At 34.5% G+C, this 21,545-nt stretch overlaps 1 protein-coding gene across 1 annotated transcript; it reads left to right on the forward strand.

Moving 5' to 3' along the window:
• The first annotated feature begins 2,918 nt into the window (after positions 1-2,918).
• On the forward strand, positions 2,919-19,372 carry LOC105629204 (geraniol 8-hydroxylase). The gene is made up of 3 exons (XM_089725640.1): positions 2,919-3,301; positions 17,731-18,268; positions 18,468-19,372. Exons 1-3 carry the CDS (start codon positions 2,919-2,921, stop codon positions 19,077-19,079), a joined length of 1,533 nt encoding a protein of 510 aa, XP_089581766.1. The 3' UTR covers positions 19,080-19,372.
• The last annotated feature ends 2,173 nt before the right edge of the window (positions 19,373-21,545 follow it).

Raw genomic sequence — 21,545 nt, forward strand, 5'->3', positions numbered from 1 at the left:
GACAATGGCACTTCTTTGGTTTCTTGCACTTTTCCGACAAGAACCGCCACCAGCCGGCCGAACTAGCTCCTCCGTCGTTGTCGTCTCTTTACCGCACATCACCGCTCTTTCCTCCGGCCAAATTAGCAACGGCAGAACTGGAACTTGATTATTGGAGCTGTTTCCGGTCACTTTTATCGAAAATATTCAGTTTTCCGACATTTTCGCAACTGGGTTTGCAATTTCCAACCTTTCTCTTAGTAATATATGTTTTCTTTCGAATTTGATAGAAGGATTGAGCATAAATCAAAGCTTATGAAGGGATTTTCATTTCTAGCTTCTGTTCATGCTATTTTATTAGAGAAATTTTGATTCTTCATACTAAATTTAGGCTATAATTAAGTTAATGAGCAATTTAGTACGATTAGGATTAACTTCTCAAGTAATTTTAAAATTTACTTGATGATCATCGCTGTGAATCATGATATTGGAGGAAAAACTAGGTGCTAAGCTAATGTTGAACAAAATTCTAGGAGAAGTATTTAAATTGATATGCAATTGAAGCTAAGAGTTGAATCCTTATAAAGTAATGATTAGATTGTTGTTATAATTGCTTCCACATTATTCTATTACTTGAACTTTGAGAATGATGGGATGAGAATTGATGCGATAACTAAATTTCTTGCCGAATGGCGAATTTGTTAGCATGTAGGTTGTAGGTTTGATTAGAAACTTGGTTTTTGTATTGGTATGAAGAAAGAAAGACACGTATAAGTTTATGTACGACTTATGAGGTATATTCATATAAGTGTGTAAGAGGAGGTTAAGCTTGAAGTTTTAAATGCCTAGGTACCAATGAAAAGATATGGAATAAGAATTAATCGTGAAAGTTAATTATGCACATATGCTTGTATATACATACATATGTATCCAATGGCTGATAAATGATGTTATTTAGAATACGAATTAAGCTTATGTAAGTTGTTATGGATGTTAAATGGCGATATTGTCATTTAAAGCAGGATAGGTATTCGATTTGATTGATTGCCCGACGGATGGACTGTGTTTATTGATTGATAAATATATAATAACATTGTGATATTTAAATAGGCAGATAGTCCTATTTTTAGGGGAGGTTCTACCAAAATTTTGATAGAACCTAGGCTAGTCTTAATTAATAATATAATTAATAGGTTTAATTAGATTAATTCTTTATCTCTATTTATATTATTATTGTTATCATTAGTATTCATTATTTATTTAATTATTTATCTATTTTCATCGTTATTGTTTATTATTGTTATTATTTATTTTCTTATTATTGTTTATTGTTAATACTATTTATTTATTTATTTGCATTCGAATATGGATGTCTAATTGTACAGTGCATTACGATGTTTAATTGATTAATATGTCTGTATTTAATTGCAATGCTTGATTAATTGTGTTGTGATAATGCTATGCCTTGTATGTGTGGAGTTGGGATGAAGTGGATCACCATGAGCTTGTGAGGGCGGTACACGAGACCGTTGGCCGTATGGTAGATCGGCACCTCGTGTGCATCTAATGATATGATATGGATAATATGGATAAACCACAGGGTGACCTTTTGTTGGTATGAAAAAAAAAAAGAGGATGGAAAAACAATGAGAGAGCTGGTCAAGTGAAGATTAGATCGGTCGGCCATGTATGGGGGATTGACTCCCTGGTGCACACGTTATGAGAGGGTGGGTCATGTGTGAGGACGGCTCATTAGGGGTTTCGGTGACGCCACAGACCAATTTTCACGTGATGTAATTATGTGAAGATGTTAATAATTGCAAGTGCTGTTGTTGTACCATTTGTGTGACTGCCCGCGTGATCATATAACTAGTCGGATGACTAGATTTAATTATTTACACATTCATGTAAATGCATGTTGTGCAGTAATTGTGATTCATTAATAAACTCACATCTCTTTTGTTTAATCTTTTAGAAAGTAGCTTTTCCTAATTCCTAGCTAAAGTTCTGCTTCCTACATTGTTAGAAAAGAATTCTCTAATTTTAGTATTAATTCATTAAATAGATAAATGTCCGAAAACTTATCTGTATATATCTGTTAGTGAACTCCGCAGTTGTAGGATTTGTATACCTTTAGTCGTGTATTATTATTATAGATGAAATAATTTGTTAGAAAAGAATTCTCTAATTTTAGTATTAATTCATTAAATAGATAAATGTCCGAAAACTTATCTGTATATATCTGTTAGTGAACTCCGCAGTTGTAGGATTTGTATACTTTTAGTCGTGTATTATTATTATAAATGAAATAATTCTGTGAGCCCATATTATAAATATGGTGTATTGTAAGCTGAGCTAATTTGTAAAAGTTTAAGATGTTATAATTTTGGGCTGAATTATAATATGAATATGAGGTTTGTTTTCGCATGGCAATATAGGCTTAATACTTAGAATTTACATTGATAAAATTGAATTTGTTTTTAGTTAGGCTTACTACGGGCCTCGGGGACTTTAAGCTTACCTGGGCCCTAGTGCCCTTGCCCATGGAAACGGGTCGTAACAATACACATATATGGTGTTTTTTTTTTATTTGAAAGATATATACAGTGTTGATTCTTAGCTAGATGGTGAGCTTCCTAATAGTCACAGTAATTATAGTCCCACGTGTTTAAGAGGCAAACTACATGTATTCTTTAAACAATGTTGATATCATGTTCAAGTGTTGTTATCATTGAACTGTTCGTTTTACCCTTTTTTTTACATAGAATTTTACATATTGTCCTATCACAATACATTTACATTATGTATACAACTATCTAACTGTGGCCCACCACAATTATAGAATATGTGTCGTGCTGTGGCGCGCCATCTATCAGTGCTCTAAGCAGACTATAATATTAGGCTTCACTTCAACCAAAAACACTAAATTTCCAGATTAGATGGCGATGGAGTTACTGATGGCTTGTGTTCCTTTTCTACTAAGCTTAGCCCTTATTCAAGCTGTAATTTTGATATCAAAGGGAAGCAAAAAAGCTAGTTCCGGCAAGCTTCCACCAGGCCCAACACCTTTACCCATTTTAGGCAATCTTCTAGAACTTGGTGATAAACCTCACAAATCCTTGGCTAAGCTTGCTAAAATCCATGGTCCGTTAATGAGTCTACAACTAGGTCAAATTACGATAGTGGTAATATCTTCTTCATCTTTAGCCAAACAAGTTCTCCAAACATTCGATCTCAGTTTCTGTAATAGACCTGTAGTTGAAGCAATCCGAGCCCGTGGACACCACAAAGTATCTGTAGCTTGGGCACCTGATGGGAGCGGGTATAAAGCGGAAACAATCCTCTTCGAAACCATATGAGGCAAACTAAAAACATTATCGAACAAATCAATAAACTGACCTCTTGAAGCGCAGAATCGCTCACCGGTCTTCTTTCCAGAGATCTTGGAGTCACCCACGATCTTCTGCAGTAATCCCTAACTATCTCTCTTTTGGAACTCTCTGAGTGGCAGAGAATAGAATAACGTGCGTCTCTTTATTCTTAGGGTTTTGCAATTTTATATTAAAAAAAAAACTCTCTTCGATAGGAAGATATTTTTTAATATAAAATAAATTAAATAAAAAATTATTTAATTAAAATAATTATCAATTATTTTAAAACTAAATAATTTATCTATTATTCAATACACCCTTAACTTTCCAAATAATTAGGGCACTACAGGGACCGCAGGAATAAAATAAATCAGGCTACTAATTATAATAAGAACCTATGTAGACCAACATATTCTTATTATAATTAATCATGAATTATTCCACTAAAAATTCATGACTGAACTCCTTATTTATTTTATAATTCCACAACATAATAAAATATGTTCCCCACGTTAAGATTACAGATGCTGTCATTTAAATAATTTACTGACAATTTATTTAAATCACAATATAACTTTAAGATTGTCGCTCAACTTATTTCATGTGTCGGATTCAATATCCACCTGCAGGGTTTACACTATGAAACCTTATAAGCTTACTTAACGTGCATCATCAATCTCTAAACTGAGACATGGATTCTATCATTAATTAATATTTCACAAACACAAAATATCTTTGCCCAATTCACCGAGAATATTATTCCAATAATGAAACTCACCCTTTAATGAATCAAAGCACAAGCCAATCAATGTTTGCTCATATTAAAATAAATCAAGATTAAGAACAATAAACATTATTTCTAATGTCCTAGAGAATATGTTTAACAGTCAGTACTAAACATCCATTCTCTACTTGGTCCAATTAAATACATACAAAATGTACTAATCACAATTATTGTTCATATGCTAATAACATTTATTTAATGCAAATTTCCAATTAAATACAAAGAAATAATTGTCAATAGAAAATCATTCATAGCTATACTATTACATATGCATGGTTAATAGTATATCTCTATCAATCTCCCACTTAGACTCATAACCATGCATCTATAACTTTAACTCCCATTCCTTCTACATGACTGTCAAAAGTCTTTGCTGGTAAGCTTTTTGTAAAAGGATCTGCCAAGTTGTTTTCCGATGCAATCTTTGTCACTACCACATCTCCCCTTTGAACTATGTCTCGTATCAAATGATACTTCCTCTCAATGTGTTTTGCCCTTTTATGGCTCCGTGGCTCCTTCGAGTTTGCAACTGCCCCACTATTATCACAATAAAGTGTAATAGGCAATTGCACTGAAGAAACTACGCCTAGATCCATAAGGAAGTTCCTAAGCCATACAGCTTCCTTTGCAGCTTCAGAAGCTGCCACATATTCAGCTTCCATGGTTGAGTCAGCAACACAAGTTTGCTTAATACTCCTCCAACTTATGGCTCCACCTCCCAAGACAAAAACATTACCAGAGGTTGACTTCCGAGAGTCCTTATCAGTCTGAAAATCCGAATCTGTATACCCAATGGGTATAAGATCGTCAGATTGATAAACTAACATATAATCCCTAGTCCTTTTCAAGTACTTGATTATATGCTTGACTGCAGTCCAGTGTTCTCGCCCAGGATTAGATTGAAATCTGCTAACCATGCCAACAGCAAAACAGATATCAGGTCTGGTACACAACATTGCATACATAAGGCTTCCAACTGCAGAAGCATATGGAACTGCCTTCATGTTCTCTATCTCCTCAGGTGTCTTAGGACATTGGTCCTTAGATAGAGTGATTCCATGTCTGAAGGGAAAAAAACCCTTCTTGGAATCCTGCATGCTGAAACGAGCAAGAATGGTATCAATATAAAGTGCTTGAGATAAGCCAATCATCCTTTTCTTGCGATCTCGCATAAGCTTAATCCCAAGAATATGAGCAGCCTCTCCCAAATCCTTCATATCAAAACGTTGGGATAGCCAATCTTTGACAGAATTCAACATACCTACACAATTCCCTATAAGCAGAATATCATCCACATATAGTACCAGAAAAACAACCTTACTACCATTCCATTTCATATACACACAAGACTCATCATGACACTGATCAAAGCCAAAACTTTTAATCGCCTGGTCAAAACAAGTATTCCATGACCTAGATGCTTATTTAAGCCCATAAATGGACCTATTCAATTTGCAAAGCAAATTTTCTTGTCCATTGTTTATGAAACCTTCTGGTTGCTTCATATAGATGCATTCATCAAGACTTCCATTTAGGAAAGCTGTCTTGACATCCATTTGCCAAATCTCATAATCATAATGAGCTGCAATGGATAGAAGAGTTCTAATAGACTTTAGCATGGCTACCGGCGAAAAAGTTTCCTCATAATCGATCCCTTCTTTCTGAGTAAACCCTTTCGCAACAAGCCTTGCCTTATAAGTTTGCACTTTACCGTCTATACCCCTCTTTTTCTTATAGATCCACTTGCATCCGATGGGTTTAACCCCTTCAGGTGGTTCTACAAGTTTCCAGACTTGATTAGAGTACATGGACTCCATCTCAGATTTCATAGCTACAAGCCACTTATCAGCATCTTTATCTTGTAGTGCTTCATCGTAACAGACAGGTTCAATATTCACTTCTTCAGGGATTCTATCAAAAGCTTCTCCCAAAAGTGTATATCGAACCGGTGGTCGTCTAATTCTCCCACTACGACGAAGTACTACAGGTTCTGCAATCACACCTTCATCTTGCTGTGGCTGTAAAGCCGGCAAGTCCATGACTGGTGGGACTACATCTTGATCATGTTCTGGAACTTCAACATGTCTGTCATCACCAGGAGGCAATGAAATGTTAGAAGCCCCAACATTGTGCTCCTGTATATTTGGATCAACAGCTGCCACTTCAGTTTCTACATAACTCCCACTACTTTCAGGTGGTAGTGAAATGTTAGGTACTGAATATTCAGGCTGATGTTGATTTACTCGTCGACTAACATTTCTTCCACTACGACTAGGCAATGGAATGTCAGCTCCAACCATTGATGGTTTAGGTTGTTGTTCTAATGGAAAGGTTCTAGTTGGTATATTTTCTCCTCTCAATTCATACAAGGCTAATTGACTTTTGGGAATATGGTTTTTAATATAGTCTTCCTCAAGATAATGTGCATTGGTGCTAACAATGACCGTTTTATCTTGAGAACTATAAAATAAACCATCTTTCGTTCCTCTAGGATATCCAATAAAGAAGCATAAGTCTGTTTTTGATTCCAACTTGTCTGCTTTCCCTTTCAGCACATGGGCTGGACAACCCCACATCCGAACATGTCTTAGACTTGGCTTTCGCCCAGTCCACAATTCTATAGGAGTTTTAGGTACTGACTTAGATGGAACCAAATTCAGAATATATGTTGCTGTTTCTATGGCATACCCCCAAAACGAAATGGGCAAATCTGAATAACTCATCATTGATCGAACCATTTCCATAAGCGTCCTATTTCTTCTTTCTGCTACACCATTCTGTTGTGGCATACCAGGTGCAGACAACTGTGAAGTAATTCCTTATTCTGATAAATAAGTAATGAATTCCCTAGAGAGGTATTCGCCACCACGGTCAGACCGTAACGACTTGATATATTTTCCATGTCGTTTCTCCGTTTCTGCCTTGAACTCTTTGAATTTCTCAAAGCATTCAGACTTACGGCGCAACAGGTAAATGTATCCATATCTTGAGTAATCATCTGTGAAAGTCACAAAATACTCAAAACCACCCCTAGCTTGGACACTCATTGGACCACACAAATCAGAATGAATTAATTCAAGTACATCATTAGTTCTATTACCCTTTATAGGAAAAGGCCTCTTAGTCATTTTACCTTCTAAACAAGATTCACAGGTTGGTAGTGCCTCCACTTTCAATGAACTCAATGGTCCATCCTTGACCAACCTAGAAATCCTATCTAAATTAATATGACCAAGCCTTAAATGAATAGGTATGACTAAATTCAATAGGACGTTTTCTTTTCAATGGAACAATGACATCAAAGTTATTAACTTCAGAATTAGGAATTTGCAGTTCAGGTGAAACTTTGAGAATATAAAGATCATCAATCATTGAGCCAGAACATATCATTTGTTTTCTAAATTTAATAACGACAGAATCATCATAAAATTCATTAAAACAAACCGAATATCCATTCTTGCTCAAACTAGAAACTGAAATTAAATTCCTTCTAATTGAAGGTACATATAAAACATCCTTCAAAAACAATGTTCTATTATTCTCAAAATTCAAAGAAACATTTCCTATAGCTAGAACTGCAACTTCTGTGCCATCTCCCAGAAAAATGCTTACATCTCCTTTATTTAGCTGATGAGTTACCTGAAACTGTTGCAATGAATTGCAGACATGATTAGTGGCTCCAGAATCTACACACCATTGAAGTGTAGTCAACATCGCTAACTAAGTTTCAACTATCAGCATATAAAATAGAGACATACCTTGCTTCTTCTTGGCTAACCATGTTGGACATTGTGACTTCCAGTGCCCAGGTTGCTTGCAGTGAAAACACTTACCCTTAGGCTTTTTCACAGCAACACTTGCACTAGTAGATGCAGCACTTGTTTTAGGCTTAGCCTTGTGAGCATTTTTCTTCTTCTTACCCTTGTTCAGGGCAGAAGAAGAGCCTCGCTCAACATTAAGCACAACAGGTGCAGCTCCTTGCTTAATGATAGTCTCAGCAGCCACCAGCTCATTCAGCAACTTAGACAGAGTGAAATCCATCTTATTCATGTTATAGTTCAAACGAAACTGCTGAAAACTGGTTGGCAAAGTGTTCAAGATCATTTCTATCTGTGTAGCATTGTCAACCTCAGCACCAAGAACCTCCATGTCATTCAGAAGACTCATCATCTTCAAGACATGAGTTCTAACTGGAGTTCCCTCCTCCATTTTGGAAGTAAGAATATCCCTCAGTGCATTTTGCCTTGCTGCACTAGTTTGATCTCCAAACATCTCCTTGAGATTTTCGAGCATGTCAAAAGCTGTGTCCATCTTCTGATGCTGATGTTGCAAAACATTTGACACAGAAGCCAAAATGTAACATCGTGCCATCTCATCAGCTTTAACCCATTTCTGGTAAGCTCTGGTGACCTCCTCAGAGGCACCCTCACCGGGTTTTTCAAGACAAACTTCAGTAAGCACAAACTTATACTCCTCAGCAGTAAGCAAAATGTCCAAATTCCTCTTCTAGTCAACATAGTTTGGACCCTCAAGTTTGTTTTGGGTTAAGATGTTTGCAAGGGGACTGAATGATGCCATTTCTATATCATGCATTAAACAAAAATAGCATATCAATAATAAACATTAAATAAATCAAAATTGCAAATATACAACATTGATATCACAATTCAAAAAAAATACACATTCACAACATTCATGAATAGCAACCTCGATGGGAGAATTCAACCAATCACATGTTTTGCATATTATAATTAGATAAGACCGGCACATACTACTCGATGGGAGATAACATGCCTCTTAAATTAACATTAATGTGTGAGAAAATATTACATCTGATTCATGTCACTAATTAATTTACTCAGATGGAGAGTTAAATCAATACAGACAAATTAGACTAGTTCAGTAATTATATTAAAACATGACATCTTCCGATGGGGAAGAAATGCAAATAATTACAACTAGAAAGTAATAAAAAACCACTCACAAATTAATTCATATAATTAAAATAAATTAATTATAATCAAAATTGCAAAATAATATATTTTTAAGACAATTTTGCAAATAAAATTAACATTTTTGGTTGAAAATGTTAAAAATTTAGTGTTCTGGTCTATTTACGCAAAAAAATTAAAACATTCTGGGTTTATCTTGCAAAAGCAGAAAAATTCTGGGCCATTTCGCAAATTTCAGAACTTGTTTGGACTATTTTGCATAAAACAGAAACTATTGGGCCAAAATTACAAAAACCGGAAATAGTCTAGGCAATTTTAATAAAACCAGAAACAATCAGGCTCACTTTATAATTTAAATAACTCCAGGGGGCCAAAACGGAATAACTGATACTTTCTAGGTCAAAATGTAAAAAATTAAAGTCCAGGGGTTAAAATATAATAAACAGAAAGATTCAGGGTCAAAAAAAAATAAAAACTTAAAGATCAGGGGTCAAAAATATAAAATTTAAAAAAATTGAGGGACCAGACAGGAATTTTGGCAAGCAGCAGCTTCTTCTTCACGAAGAAGCCCTAGCCGCCGCTGCCCCTTTTCCCTTCAACCTCCATTTACTGATCTTTTTTTTTTTTTTTCGTCTTTTCTTGCCCCTTTTCTGTTCATCGAAACAAAACCCAAAATATATATATATATTATATATTAATGCCCATTAAAAACCACAGTTTCAAAAACAAAGGTTGTATCAGGTACTGCACTTTTGTGCTGCTGTCCTTCAAAAACTCTTGAAGCTCTTGTAACCATGTACCAATCAAACAATCAAAACAGATTATAGATACACGATTGAAACATGACAAAATAGCCACCATCATACAGTTTCGTATGGTTCTGATATCAATTGATGGGAGCGGGTATAAAGCGGAAAAAACCCTCTTCGAAACCATATGAGGCAAACTAAAAACATTATCGAACAAATCAATAAACTGACCTCTTGAAGCGCAAAATCGCTCACCGGTCTTCTTTTCAGAGATCTTGGAGTCACCCACGATCTTCTGCAGTAATCCCTAACTATCTCTCTTTTGGAACTCTCTGAGTGGCAGAGAATAGAATAACGTGCGTCTCTTTATTCTTAAGGTTTTGCAATTTTATATTAAAAAAAAAAAAACTCTCTTCGATAGGAAGATATTTTTTAATATAAAATAAATTAAATAAAAAATTATTTAATTAAAATAATTATCAATTATTTTAAAACTAAATAATTTATCTATTATTTAATACACCCTTAACTTTCCAAATAATTAGGGCACTACAGGGACCGCAGGAATAAAATAAATCAGGCTACTAATTATAATAAGAACCTATGTAGACCAACATATTTTTATTATAATTAATCATGAATTATTCCACTAAAAATTCATGACTGAACTCCTTATTTATTTTACAATTCCACAACATAATAAAATAATGTTCCCCACGTTAAGATTACAAATGTTGTCATTTAAATAATTTACTGACAATTTATTTAAATCACAATATAACTTTAAGATTGTCGCTCAACTTATTTCATGTGTCGGATTCAATATCCACCTGCAGGGTTTACACTATGAAACCTTATAAGCTTACTTAAAGTGCATCATCAATCTCTAAACTGAGACATGGATTCTATCATTAATTAATATTTCACAAACACAAAATATCTTTGCCCAATTCACCGAGAATATTATTCCAATAATGAAACTCACCCTTTAATGAATCAAAGCACAAGACAATCAATGTTTGCTCATATTAAAATAAATCAAGATTAAGAACAATATGTTGGATTTAATTTTCTATTGTGGGCTTAATATGTAAAATTAAATATGTACAGCAGTCCAATTGTAAAGTCAATTTCAAATGTGGTCTTGATTGTGAATAATTGACTATTGAGGTATCAACTAATTATAGATATTAAGTGTAGAGACCATTATATAATTCCTATTTCGTTAAAGGACCGAAATGGGAATTGTACTAACCCTACAGGTATATAAAGGTCGTAGTCCCCAGAGGAGTTGAATACGATTCAGTTTTACGTTCCTTTCGTACTGCTTCCGCTAATCGATTCTTCAATTCTCTGGAAGGCTGCAAACCTAATTCTATACATCAAGATCGACGAACAACGATGTCAGGTACGCAACCTTTTCTTATTCAATCTATTTTGTTGAATCTAGTGGTTTGCACGATCTAGGTTATTATTGAATTATTTGAGATTAATTCTTAACAAGTGGTATCAGAGCCTTGTGCATAATCGCTAGATTTTAGATTGATTTTCGTATGTTTGTTTTTTATTTATTTACCCTACTGTTTACGGATTGAGGGTTTTGTTTAACAAAAAAAAATAAAAAATTGTTCTCACTGTTCTTCGGATTTCCAAGAACAGGTAAGAGGTTTTGAACTAACGCCATTAACGATTAGTTGTTCGTTTGGTATTTTTTTTATTTTTTTTTTTGCTGGCTGGATCTTGTTTAAAAAAAAAAAAAAAAAAAAAAAAGAGAAACAGGCTGGTTTCTTTGGAGAGAGTCGGCGGAATGGAGGTTTCCGTCTCTGATGGTTTTTGGTTTTTAGGGTTAGGGATGGAAAATTACAGTTAGGTCCCTGGAAAATTTTGTATTAGGTCCCTAATTTTTTTGTAACTTCAGATTAGACCCTTAAGTTTCTGTAACTTCAGATTAGGCCCCTAATTTTTCTGTAACTTCAGATTAGGCCCCCTAATTTTCTGTTTTTTTTTTTTTCGTATAGACCCATAAACATATATTTAATTAAATTAGACTCCCGAACTTTATTTATTCAAATTTATTTAGTCCAATTTTATAACTTAGTCTCTAATTTAGTGACTTAAAGACTAGATTATATATATATATATATATTTGGGCTAAATAATTTTAGATTATTAAATATTTAGACAATCAATTCATTTAATTGCAATTGTTTTGTTTTAATTACAATTAAATGATTTAATTTGTCGACTTGAGATTAAATTTGGAGTGATTAAGTCCCTATTGTGTTTGATATTTGTTAAAATAAATTGATTTGATCAATAAGTCACCAAAGTGACCTCTATTGCTTGAATTGATTTATTTTAGAATATTAGACAGGTGTATTAGAATTCGTTGCGGATAGTTAATCGGCCCAAAGGAAGGTTACTATCTGGCTGAGTTTTAAATACATGTTTGGCAATAAGTATGTGATAATTGTTTGATTATTTTCCATGACAATAATATATCGGCCCAAAGGAAGATTTATTATTTGTCAGGACTATGTTATCAATATTTGATTGCTGCGTTGAGATACTTATTACAAGTTAATGTTTTACATCCAAAGATGAGAATGTTAATGTTGTGTCTGTATCTTATTTCCATTTTTTGATCTCTACTTATGTGAATTGTTTCATTTGTGGATTGTGAGCTTATACTTGTCTATTTGTTTATTTTCTCTGATGTCAGCTAACATGTCATTTAATCCTGATTGTGTCCCTAAACTTGAGGGATCAAATTTTGAGTCTTGGAAATCAGACATTATGATCTTTCTGGGCTGTATGGATTTGGATCTTGCATTCAGGATGGACGAACCTGCTCCTCTTACTGATACGAGCACTGATGTTCAAAGGTTTCAGTATGAGAAGTGGGAGCGTTCTAATCGCTTAGGTCTGATGATCATGCAGAAAGGAGTCCAAGAACATGTTCGAGACTCTGTCTCAGCTGAAAAGAACAATGCTCAAAACTATCTTGCCGAGTTGGAGAGGGCTTATGTCAAGAATGACAAAGCCGAAGTGGGAACACTTTTAGGAAAATTAACCTCCATGAAGTTTGCTGGCAATGGTGGTGTTCGGGAGCATATTCTTAGCATGTCTCAGATTTCAAAGAGACTGAAGGCGCTGGGTATGGCTTTACCAGATGACCTTTTAGTCCATATGGTTATGAATTCTCTTCCTTCTCAGTATGGATAAATTAGGACTTCCTATAATTGTCAACCGAATAAATGGACTCTTAACGAGCTCATTTCTCATTGTGTTGATAAGGAGGAAAAGATGAATTCTAACAAAAGAGAGAGTGCTCATTTTGTTTCTTCAGCTGGGAAGGGCAAGAACAAGAAAAGAAAGAGGCCTTTTGCAAAGACTGTTGAAAAGGCTATTGAGAAACCTGCTGCTGCTACTGCTGTAGATCCAGTACAAAAGAAGCCTTATGTGCCAAAATGCTTCTTTTGTGGAAAGACGGATCACTTGAGAAAGGACTGTCCTAAATTTGCTATTTGGCTTGCAAAGAAGGGTAAGTACCTTGTTTTAGTCTGTTGTGAAGTTAATTTAACTTCAGCTCCTAAAAACACTTATTGGATGGATTCTGGTGCTACCGCTCATATAAGTGTTTCATTGCAGGGCTGCCTCAACTACAGAAAGCCAACTGACAGTGAAAGATACGTCTATGTGGGAAATGGCGATCTGGTTGAAGTAGAGGCAATTGGACATTTTAGATTATGTTTAAGTACTGGCTATTTTTTGGATCTTATAGATACTTTTGTTATTCCCTCTTTTAGAAGGAATTTGATTTCTGTTTCCTTTTTGGACAAATCTGGTTTTCATTGTTCTTTTGGAGACAGTGTATTTACTTTATCTATGAATTCAAAAGTTTTGGGTACTGGTTGCTTGAATGAATGTGATAATCTATATATGTTAGACATTGATACTAGTTATCATGAATCCCTGCATGTTACTACAAGAGGTACCAAAATAAAGTTGAATATTGATAACTCAGCTGTACTTTGGCATAGACGTTTGGGTCATGTATCCAAATCAAGAAGTGAGCGTCTTGTTTCTGATGGTATCTTAGATACACTTGATTACACAGGTTTGGATTCTTGTATTGAGTGTATTAAAGGAAAACAGACTAAACAAAAGAGACTAGGTGCCATTCGATCATCCAATGTTTTAGAATTGATTCATACAGATATTTGCGGTCCATTCCATATTGCAGCTAGAAATGGCCAAAGATATTTTATATCATTCATTGATGACTATTCTCGTTATAGTTACTTATATCTCATTCATGAAAAATCTGAGTCTTTGGAAGTGTTCAAATCTTATAAAGCTGAAGTTGAAAATCAACTAGGAAAGAAGATTAAATCTTTTCGATCTGACCGTGGTGGTGAATATTATGGTAAATATGACGGTTCAGGCGAACAACGTCCAGGACCTTTTGCGCTTTTCCTACAGGAATGTGGAATTGTCCCTCAATATACAATGCCTGGTACACCTAGCATGAATGGTGTATCTAAGAGACGTAATAGGACTCTTATGGATATGGTAAGGAGTATGATTAGTCATTCTACTTTACCAGAGTCTCTATGGGGTAAAGCGTTAAAGACAGCAGCTTATCTTCTCAATAGGATTCCATCTAAAGCAGTTGCTAAAACACCTTATGAACTTTGGACTGGACGTAAGCCTAGTCTAAAGCATCTTCATGTTTGGGGATGTCCAGCTGAAGCAAGGCCTTACAAGCCGAATGAAACAAAACTGGACTCCAAAACTATCAGCAGCTACTTTGTTGGATATTCTGAGCGGTCTAGGGGTTACAAGTTTTATAATCCTACTTCCAGAACTTTTTTTGAAATGAGAATTGCAACATTTTTTGAGGATGTTGATTTTGGAGGGAGAAATAAAGAAAGAAACATTGTCTTTGAAGAGGAACCAAGTAAGGATGATTCGGTTCTCATTCCTTTTGTTGTTTCTGATAGCGTACAGACTCCAGTTGCTCCTGTAGCTATTCAAGATCCAATTCAAGACAATGCTATTCTTCCTCAAGAACAAATACAACAACCTCAAGAATTAGAGCCTGTTCAAATGCCTTTGAGGAGATCTACTAGGGAGAGAAGAAGTGCTATTCCAGATGATTATATAGTGTTTCTTCAGGAACATGAGGATACTGTAGACATGATAGATGATGATCCAGTTAGTTTCTATCATGCCATGCAGAGTTCTGACTCTCATAAGTGGATTGAGGCAATGAACGAAGAGTATAAGTCTATGCAAGACAATCAAGTTTGGGATCTTGTTCAATTACCTGAAGGAAAGAAACCCATTGGTTGCAAATGGATATTTAAAACCAAAAGGGATTCTCAAGATAATGTGGAAAGATATAAAGCACGTCTTGTAGCAAAAGGCTTTACTCAAAAGGAAGGGATTGACTATAAAGAAACCTTCTCTCCAGTTTCTTTGAAGGATTCTTTTAGGACAATCATGGCCTTAGTTGCAAATCTTGATCTTGAGCTTCATCAAATGGATGTTAAGACTGCGTTTCTCAATGGCGACATTGATGAAACAATATATATGGTGCAACCAGAAAATTTTGTAATTAGAGATCCAAAATATCTGGTATGCAAATTAAAGAAATCCATTTATGGACTCAAGCAAGCTTCTCGTCAATGGTACTTTAAGTTCAACCAAGTAATTGTCTCGTTTGGCTTTGAGGCAAATGCTGTTGAAAATTGTGTGTACCATAAGTTCAGTGGGAGTAGATTTATCTTTTTGGTCTTATATGTGGATGACATACTTCTTGCTACTAATTGTAAAGTCTTGTTGCATGAAACCAAAGTTTTTCTTTCAAAGCATTTTGAGATGAAAGATTTAGGTGAAGCTTCTTTTGTTTTAGGGATTCAGATACATCGAGACCGTTCTCGAGGTATTCTTGGATTATCACAAAAGAGCTATATTGATAAAGTGCTCAAGAGATTTAGTATACAGAATTCTAGACCATTGGATACCCCTATTGCAAAAGGTGATAAATTTAGTAATCAACAATGTCCAAAGAGTGAACTTGAAATTCAGGAAATGCAAAAGGTTCCTTATGCGTCAGCTGTAGGAAGTCTTATGTATGTTCAAGTTTGTACTCGTCCAGACATTTCTTTTATAGTTGGCATGTTAGGTAGATATCTCAGCAATCCAGGAATGGATCATTGGAAAGCAGCCAAAAGAGTCATGAGATATCTTCAGAGGACTAAGGGACATATGCTCACATATAGGAGATCAGATCAGCTTGAGATCATTGGGTATACTGATTCTGATTTCGCTGGATGCCAAGACAGTAGAAAATCCACATCTGGCTACATTTTTCTATTGGCTGGTGGTGCTATTTCTTGGAAGAGTGTGAAACAAACTCTAGTACCAACCTCCACCATGGAAGCTGAATTTGTAGCATCTTATGAGGCATCCAATCAAGCTATTTGGCTGAGAAACCTTGTCACTGGGCTTCGTGTAGTAGGTGGAATAGAAAGACCACTGAAGTTGTATTGTGACAGCAGGTCAGCCATTTTATTCTCCAACAACAACAGGAGCTCTTCTCAATCAAAACACATTGAGATTAAGTTCTTGGCTGTGAAGGAGAGGGTACAGAGTGGACAGATATCCTTAAAGCATATTGGAACAAACTCTATGATTGCGGATCCGCTTACAAAGGCAGTGATACCGAAAGTTTTCCATGAGCACACCGCTCATATGGGTATCGTTTTGTTTGAGACTGTCTAGTTTTAGTGGGAGTTTGCTCTTTATGTATACATTATGTTTTGAATGCTCTATTTTGTTTTGGATATGTTTTATTATGAAATTTTGTTGAGTACTCATTTTGGTTGATGGTTACACTCTGTATTATTATTATTGTTTTGCTTGATCTCACTTTTGTTGGTGACCAGTTGGAAACAGACATGATGATCACATTACATGTAGTTTTCATGCTACACTTCTATAATGAATCTATGTCATTTAGGGTTATTGGTAATGTAGTTGATGATGAACTTAGTCATGAGATCTATGGCGAATGTTTCTTCAGCTCTTTATCAATATAACTAATGGACGAGATTGTTTTTGGATACCTTGTATGACTGCGTTTGTTGAGCTCATTTTGGTGTATGTATTTTATTTAACATATGTTCGCCCAAGTGGGAGATTATTGGATTTAATTTTCTATTGTGGGCTTAATATGTAAAATTAAATATGTACAGCAGTCCAATTGTAAAGTCAATTTCAAATGTGGTATTGATTGTGAATAATTGACTATTGAGGTATCAACTAATTATAGATATTAAGTGTAGAGACCATTATATAATTCCTATTTCGTTAAAGGACCGAAATGGGAATTGTACTAACCCTACAGGTATATAAAGGTCGCGGTCCCCAGAGGAGTTGAATGCGATTCAGTTTTACGTTCCTTTCGTACTGCTTCCGCTAAATCGATTCTTCAATTCTCTGGAAGGCTGCAAACCTAATTCTATACATCAAGATCGACGAACAACGATGTCAGGTACGCAACCTTTTCTTATTCAATCTATTTTGTTGAATCTAGTGGTTTGCACGATCTAGGTTATTATTGAATTATTTGAGATTAATTCTTAACACAATAAACATTATTTCTAATGTCCTAGAGAATATGTTTAACAGTCAGTACTAAACATCCATTCTCTACTTGGTCCAATTAAATACATACAAAATGTACTAATCACAATTATTGTTCATATGCTAATAACATTTATTTAATGCAAATTTCCAATTAAATACAAAGAAATAATTGTCAATAGAAAATCATTCATAGCTATACTATTACATATGCATGGTTAATAGTATATCTCTATCAGGGCACCCGTTGGAGCTCCATGGAGAAATCTTAGAAGAATTTGCAATTCTTACATTTTTGCAAATCAGAAGCTTGATTCTGATCAAGATTTACGACGAAAGAAAATCCAAGAACTTGTTAACCAAGTTGAAGAAAGTTGCCGCCTTGGTGCTGCTGTGGATATTGGGCAAGTCGCTTTCAAAGCTATGCTTAATGTTTTGTCTACCACTATATTTTCTTTAGATTTGAGCGATTCGGATTCCGATATTGTAAAGGAGTTTAAAGAAGTTGTGAGGTGCATTATGGATGAGGTTGGTAAAACAAACTTGGCTGATTATTTCCCTTTACTTAGAAAGATTGATCCACAAGGTATAAAGGGTCGCTTGACGATTCATTTCGGGGTATTGTTTGATCTTTTTGATCGTATAATCGATGAACGGTTGTTGTTAAGAAAACAGCAGAGCTATATTCCTTCAAACGACCTGCTTGATACTCTTCTTTCCCTCAATGAAGACAAAAATGAGAATTTGGATATGAATTGCATCAAACATTTGTTTTTGGTAAGTTCTATTCTTTCTTCTATTTTCTATCTGCAGTTGCATCCTTATTTGTGTTTCATTTTTAAAAATTATTTGTTTTAATTTATATTATGTTTAATGCTCCTTTATCTCCGGAAAAATTCTGGTGAATACATGATATATTAAAATTTACTAATAATTGAAATACTAATATTTTTTATTCTCAACCACATGTGAAAAGGATTTATTTGCTGCTGGAACTGATACAACTTCAAGCACATTAGAATGGGCGATGACAGAACTACTTCGCAACCCCAAGATTTTAACAAAAGCTAAAGCAGAGATTGAGCAAACTGTTGGCAAAGGAAAATTGATACAAGATTCAGATGTTGATAGGCTGGCTTATTTACAAGCAATCATTAAAGAAACCTTCAGATTGCACCCAGCAGTTCCATTACTACTTCCTCGCAGAGCAGGAGTAGATGTAGAAATATGTGGCTTTACAGTTCCTAAAGATGCTCAAGTGATGGTCAATGCATGGGCAATTGGCAGAGACCCTAGTTTATGGGAGGATCCAGATTTATTTATGCCAGAGAGATTCTTGGGTTCGGAGATTGATGCTCGGGGAAGAAATTTTGAGCTTATTCCATTTGGTGCTGGACGAAGAATTTGCCCTGGATTGCCATTAGCGACAAGTATGTTATCCTTAATTTTGGGATCGCTTATTAATTCTTTTGGTTGGAAACTTGAAGATGAGATTACATCTCAAACTATGGATATGGAAGATAGATTTGGTGTTACTTTGCAGAAGGCTCAACCCCTGCGAGCTATACCTTTACCATTGCAACGTTAATGCACAAAACAAAATGTCATTACCGAAGTTTCATCTTTCTATGAAATATGCACGTCAAAGGAGACGTGTAAAGAAGAGAGGGACCGCACCAAAAAAAAAAAAAAGCATAATTCCTCAATTTTGGGCCTTTTCATTTTAACTATTATTGGTGACTACTGTCTACAGGTTTATTATTTTAGAACGTGAAAGTGAAACCATTGGCACTATTAACTAGTGTTACGAGAGATTAATGTACCGATAAAGATAAAGATAAGAATTTAATGAATTGAAAAGTTGGACCGGTTGAATCGAAATTTTATATATATTTATTAAATAACTGAAATAAAAAACAAAAAACTGCAATCTTCATGGTTCTGATCCCAAGACTTCAAACCTTAACAACAGGAGCTACACCACTAAGCAAAAAAATTCATTGTGAATGAAGGCCCAGCCTCCCTTGGCTCCGTCAGTGATCACAGCGCCACCTTTGCCGACATTAGACACTGGATTGAGATTTCCAGGGACATCTTTTTTTTTCTGACATGCTCATACTTTCTTAGCTTTTTATTTTTAAAAAAAACAATTTAGACCCTAAACTCATATATAAAGAGTAAAAAGCTCATATTTCACCTTTTTAAGCCAATTTCAAAAAGAGAAAGAGATTAGAAAAGAATTTCATTGCATCTTCTTCTTTCTTGCAAAGATGGATAGTTGTTGATTTGGTGTTTGTGAAAAGTAATATTCGTAATTTGCTACCGTCCAATCACTTTAAATGAACTAAATTGAACTATTTTATGTGAATTGTCCTTGAAATTGGCTTAAAAGTCTAAAATATAGACTTTTTGCTCCTTGTATTTAGGAGCCAAATTTACCTCTATTTGTTTTTTATTCCGAGTAATAAGATTCTTCCTTTTTCACTTCCCTTGGACTCCTCTCTTCTCAATCCTTATCCCTTCTTTTCTGTTTTTCTATATCTTCCTTTTGTTTATCCTCAAATAATTATTAATTACTTTAGACTAATTATTAAATATTTTTTAATTTTATCTTTTTGGGCTATTATTAATAATTGTTGAATTTTGACTAATTATTTTCAGGCTTTAAAAATATTATTAGTCCAATCTAAAATTTAATTTAAAAACATAGCTTAATATATCTAGAAAGATTATAAATCTTGTAATCCGAAAAATTATTAATATTGAATTAACTAGATAATTGATAGATTTTCACAATCGACCGCAACGATAAAAATGGAGCGTCAACCATTATAAAAAAAATTTAAGAGTCTTTCAATTGTTTTATTTTGTCGTTTTCTGAAAATTAAGTGCGTGTTACGGCAAGTTAAAAGCGACAAATGAACTGCTTTTTGACGCTGATGCGTTGCTTTACATTGCCCACTAGTTTTAGCAGATTTTTGTTGAATCCTTGCAAGTTGCTCGCTCCCAATGTTGAAACTTGGAAGGACGCCATGTGACTCACCTTCACATCATCTACCGAGTTTGAAAGGACGCCGTCTTTTTTACTGCAACATATCTTGAAACTTTAGTTCTGTTGTCCAAAATGAGATCAATAGGATCCCATCAGAAAATGCCAGACTCTATCAATAGCTCTCTCACTGCCATCTTCTGGGTTTTTGGCTTTCTTTTACTCTCAATTTATTAATTTTATCTCAATTTTAAAATGACGAGGAGCCATTAACGGATGAAAATTTGAAATAATAACAAATGCATAATTTTGCTAATGTTCTTGAGAGAAACTATAGAAACACCGGCGATGTTATTATTAGAGCTCAGGAAGTTTTGGTAAATAATAATTTATCCATTTTTTAAGTCCAAATACAAAACTTTTCAATTTTAATTGAAAAGTTTTTGATTTCATATTTACAAAAGCATCAATAATATTGTATACAAAAATATCTTAGAAACAACACATGAAGGAAATCTCCTTATTCGTCGGAATATATTTATTAGTCGTTGATATCACTTTCAAAAATGAGTGATTTGATTAATTAGTTGTCAGCATTTGGGCTGTGGATTCCAAAAAATCATGCAGGTGCACCAACCCTTTGAAATTTAAGTATCCAAGATACGCATACAAAAAATTGAAATTATAAAAATTATAATAATTAAATAAAAACAGATAAAAATATTTTTTCGCGAAGGTGTTTCCTCTTATGTCAACAAGAGGTGTTTTCTCTCTCTAACAATATTTTAACTACAAAGTCATTTAACCAAATATTACTTTAACTTTATTTCCTTATCTCATTTGGCAGATTCAACGGCAGATGAGGCCTTTAATGTTCCTCTTGAACTTCATTTGTTTCATGTGCCTTCTGCCAGAACTCGGTTTTTCACAGGTGTTGATTGTACAGGGGCCGTTTGGCCTCGGGGTTCTTGATCTTATGGGTTAATACCCTCCCTGTTATTGGGAAAAAAAAAATCAAAGAAAATATTAAAATTTCACAAAATTTTTTTATAACAATTTAATTAA

This window comes from Jatropha curcas, chromosome 9, assembly GCF_041381405.1.
Source record: "Jatropha curcas cultivar XTBG-Jc1 chromosome 9, XTBG_Jcur_1.0, whole genome shotgun sequence".
NCBI classification, from domain to species: domain Eukaryota; kingdom Viridiplantae; phylum Streptophyta; class Magnoliopsida; order Malpighiales; family Euphorbiaceae; genus Jatropha; species Jatropha curcas.